Below are 5139 nucleotides of genomic sequence, written 5' to 3'. Positions count from 1 at the left end.
AACTAAAATTTATTGAAAAATTTTAACGTCATACCAGTTATATTGTTGTGAAGCATAAGCATCTGTACGGCGGGGGGGGGGGGGGGGGGGGGGGGGGGTCACACAAATGTTTTGCAAATACATTATATAGGCATTAAAAATTGGGGCTTACCTTGGGGGTGTATCCTATTTCAATTTAAATTATTAAAATCTATAAGTCTAGAATTTGTTTTATGCATTTTTTTCAAAGTGCGATGCCACAATGCCCTCAGTTATGTCATTACAGTTTACATCCACCTCTGTTGCCTTGTGTCAAAAGTTCAAAACGTTTTGCACCCTAGTCCTCGTTCACACGTGCGTGGCCGCAAAGAGCCGTGGGCATGTCGGTGTTAAAAATACATCGTGTACTCCGATAGTTATAAATGGAAATAATTGTAAGTGTACCAGTAAGTGACGTTTCCAACTCAAGGGAAAAACCCGAAAAGAATATTTCAATTGCAGAATTTTACGGGAATATGCTTGTGCATGCAAGTTTAATTATATACATGTATTCATTTTTACATGTACAAAAGTGGCCAAAATATATGCACACTTTTGAGAGATATATCCAAACCTTAGTCTAGAACAGATGATCTAACCCCTGTGCCACACGGGCGGTGCTCAGATTTGAAGAATTAATTCAAGACATTTTTATCAAACTTTAGTATGCTGATACACTTTAACCTTGCACTTTCCTGTGACCTTTACCTCACTTGTCTTTAATTTGCATTTTTCTTAGTATTAAAGAAACCATTTGAGATATTTTTATGTAAGCTTATGCATTATTTGAAGGGGATTTTATAATCTATATCCATTTTTTAAGATTTCAATTTTTAAGAAACTATTCAAGATATTCTCAACAAACGTCATACATTAATACAGATTTTAATGTTGCATTATGTACTAATATACACTTGGCGATGCATTCATGTCCTATAGACATATTTCTAGTTAAATCCTTAGCTAAATCATAGTGTTGAACCTAATAAATTCTTCCGATTTGATACTGTATATGCTCAGAAAAAATAAGGCTGAACATATCCATTCATTCAGACAAGTCAAGGTTACTGACAGAGAAACTGTAAATTCGCTACAGTATTTGTACCTGTGAAACATTGTTGATACATGTATAATACAGGGTGGGACATGATCTTGACTCAAGTTCAAGGTCACTAAAGATAAGATGTTTTGGCTGGATTCATGGACTAAAAGAATATATAAAAAAACATGTGTGTACTTTTCCAGTCGGTAATACACATACCGTATGATCCTTATTAACCACCCCTGCCCCCATAAGCGCCCCATAGGTCTTTTTTCAATTACAAGAAAACAAGGGCCCCCTCTACAATGATTAAAATCATCTAGAATCGTATCAAAAGTCTGCCAAAATTTGAACAAAGTGAAAATGTAACTTGTCTATTATCCAATTTCTCAGTGGAGAATGAATCATATCGCAAAAATTGGGTGGATTATCCTCACTTAAAGTAAAGTTCGACATTATTTTAGCTGTTCTTTAAAATTTTTGAAGTATAAGAATGACATTAAATATTAATATGAACAGAATACCAAAATAACCGCCTCCTTTTCGAAATTTTCTAAGCGCCCGGGGCGGTTAATAGGGATTATACGGTATTAGATTTTTATAACAGAGTTTGTCATTGCATGACGCAAGGTCATTTAGAAAGTTCAAGTTCACATACATTCCTTTACAGCATTTTTCATGGCGAAACATTGCTTGACGCAAGGTCATTTAGAAAGTTCAAGGTCACATACATTCCTTTACAGTGTTTTTCATGGTGAAACATTGTAAGTTTCTTCCTTTACAAGCCTTTAGGTTGCTTACTTGTATATATATATATAATGCTTGACCTAGACTCAAGGTAACGTCTTCCTATCCGTAGCTCCAACGGAAGACCTATTCGTTGCTTTGCAACGAGCTCGGCTCTAGTTTTTCACCATATTTGTTGCGCTATAGGCGTATCGCTCGTAGCTCGTTATGTTCACCCATCTCCTTACACCTTTAAGTAATTAATCTATAGGCCTTTTAAATGTTAAGAACTCTTGAATTAATATTAATTACAAGTGTACTATTTCATTTCATCAAATACATGGGACAGGTTGGATATGAAATCGAACATTTTTTTTTAAAGAAAAGTAAATATACGACTAACATTAATGTCTTTATTTAAAGATACTTGCGTGATTTACATCTTGCATTGAGACTCATATTTGGAAAGAGAAATTGTCAAGAAATCTTTTAAATTAATCAATTTCATATGCATAAATTTGTCTATTTCTCATCAATTCAAGTGTTGTCTAATACTCCAAAAGAAAGTAAAAAATATGAAAAGAATATCAAAAAGATAAAAATGAATTTTCTAAAAAAAAAAAAATTTATACGTGCTTGTCAAATTAATTAAAACGCCGTTCGTTCCAATCAACTGCAATGATATCGGTACATATGCACTAACTATAAAAGGTGGACGTAAAATTTATAAGCCAGATCATGGATTAGTTATACATAAGTAATCACTGCAGTATTGCAGAAAAGAATTTCTCCAACTTATTAAACACATGCAATCGGTAATTAAGAAATATTCAATTTCGATCTATGAAAGTTTAAAAAGCAGCACATGTAGATATTTAAAAGTTCAAAAAGTTTCATACATAAATCCATAGATTAAAAAGGCTTTGATCCTTTTTATGGAAACAAATGTTTCAGGGTTCAAGCCAAGATCGCTATATTTAATTTAGCGTCGATACAGATAGACAAACAGACAGAGCATAAGAGGATCAGCAGGCATAGTTTTCAAGAAAAACAGTCTCCTCATTATATATCTGTGGTTGGGGCGGCATATAAATGGAACGCGTCCTTTGGTTTCTACTCTTTAATCACTGTTTTGTAACCTTCGTATGTGGATATACGTTAACTGATGAACAGAATTTACACACTGCTCTCCTGACGGGATACAACAAGGACATACGCCCCGGCACGGATAGAAGTAACACTCTGGTCATAAACGCTTCCTTCCTTTTGTTATCTATCAACGAATTCGATTTAAATGCAGGGAAATTATCCCTCACTGGTGTCTTCGCCATAAGTTGGTTTGAGGAGAGATTTGCTTGGAATCCAGCCACGTATAACGCATTAGAAATGACTGCGATTCCACAGACAAAGCTATGGCTACCTAATTTTATCAACACCAATCCTTATGAAGATATTCGGGGACTGGGCAGTGACCTGCTTACAGTTGATGTGTTTTACACAGGAAAATGTACCTGGTTTCCTTTGCAAGCATACAAAGTAATATGTGATGCTGATGTCACAAATTTTCCTTTTGATACCCAGAAATGTTTTATGAAGTTCTTCATTTTTGGTTATCAGCCTAATGCTGTAAATGTTAAATTCACATCACCGCGCGTCGATTTTGACTTATATTCCGAAAATGGAATATGGGAGATCTTGAATTCCGAAACGTACTCGGTGTTAAACATTTATGGACTTGAGGACATTTTTGTAGTATTGCATCTAAAAAGAAGAACAGCTTACTACATAGTTAGCCTGATTTTACCAATATCAGCATTCTCGCTTTTAATGGGATTCGTTTTTCTTCTGCCGAACGAATCAGGTGAAAGGCTGGGTTTTTCCACCACGGTTCTGTTATCCATAGTTGTTTATCTAACGATCATCCAGGATATGTTACCAGCAGTATCCGAACCCAACGTATCCATATTAAGTTACATGCTAGTGACGTATGTGGTGAGCGGGGCTCTTGTAGTTGTCTTCGTCATCATAAGTTCCCGGATTCAATCATGTCCCCATGAGAAGCCTGTCCCTCGATGTCTAGCTCGACTAGTAATATGTTTTCGAAAGAAAAGAACGGAAATTGACGTCGTGGAAAATCTCCAAACGAAGAGTGAGATGACTGACGATTATGACGTCAGCTGGACAGACGTGGGAAGAGTGTTCGATATGACCTGTTTTATCTTATCAGCAGTTCAATTTATAGTCGCCAGTGTAACCTATTTTCTGCTTGTGGCCAAATAGTGTTACATTGTTCATATGTGTACATCCCATGATTGTTCCTTGATGAGGAAGCAAAATAAAATCAGGAATTTGAAGACCGTCTTGTGAATTGCAATCATTTATAATTATTGATAAACTTTTCTTCGGGTCTCAAGAATAGAATATTTATCGTAAATGTGGTGTCTGCTAATGATTGTTACATAGGATGATTTTACCCTATCTTTGGACTTTCAGTAGGGCGTGACTTTCTCAGCGCTACGTAATGGCGAATACTAGTAGATTCTCATTGGTTACGAAATTAATAACATAGGAACTTAAAATTGTTGTTGATAATGACTTATTTCCCACCTCTTTGCCGCGAGAGAACTTTTAATTGGCTATTCACTACACCAGTTGACATTCGGCCGCATTTCTATCATATGTATATTTCAACAGTGAAGGGAAGCTTTGTAAATTTCAGAAGCTAAATAGGCAAAGTCGAGAATGCCACGCCATACTGAAAGTCCAAACTAAGCGTGTAATTCTTCTAAAAATCACAAAATGATTCGACTACTCTCTGCAGTAAATGTCCATTCAAACAGCTCCCCGTTTACCTTTACTCCATGCAATTATAATCATTTTATCCGTAGTTAGTTTTATTTGAACTGTAAAGATCGTGGTGAAAGCATTAAACTATATACACTGCACTGGTAGTTTTTGAATACAATGTACAGTTAACTGTAGGCCTTCGACCCTTGATGCCAAATTTTTGTAATGTTAAGAAGCATCCCTCCTATCCAATGGTTTTTTTTTTTCAAAATTCAGTCACAAAAAAATGAAGCTAAGACCAACTCTTTGAAAAAGTTGTTACAGCATCCAATTTATGTCACTTTTTGTGCTATATGAGTGTGTTGCCATTTTGTTTGTTATTCTTATCAATTTTGTAGAAATCGTTTTTAATTATGCTCCATCTTGCAATGTATCTATGGTAATCATTAATACTTAAAATTCAATAAATATGATTTGAGAGAAAAAAAATTAATTGATTTTTTTTACATCATTTATTTAGTATAAATCATACAATATGCATAATTATATAGAAGCTTCTAAAAATG

At 34.9% G+C, this 5139-nt stretch overlaps 1 protein-coding gene across 1 annotated transcript; it reads left to right on the top strand.

Moving 5' to 3' along the window:
- The first annotated feature begins 2878 nt into the window (after window positions 1–2878).
- LOC134262472 (acetylcholine receptor subunit alpha-like) lies at window positions 2879–4066 on the top strand. Its single transcript, XM_062744860.1, has one exon. It carries the CDS (start codon window positions 2879–2881, stop codon window positions 4064–4066), a length of 1188 nt encoding a protein of 395 aa, XP_062600844.1.
- The last annotated feature ends 1073 nt before the right edge of the window (window positions 4067–5139 follow it).

Source organism: Saccostrea cucullata, unplaced genomic scaffold (genome assembly GCF_032062105.1).
Source record: "Saccostrea cucullata isolate Sc308-1 unplaced genomic scaffold, CSIRO_AGI_Scuc_v1 ctg16567, whole genome shotgun sequence".
Classification (NCBI taxonomy): Eukaryota; Metazoa; Mollusca; class Bivalvia; order Ostreida; family Ostreidae; genus Saccostrea; species Saccostrea cuccullata.
This window is presented reverse-complemented; position numbering and strand designations above follow the sequence as displayed.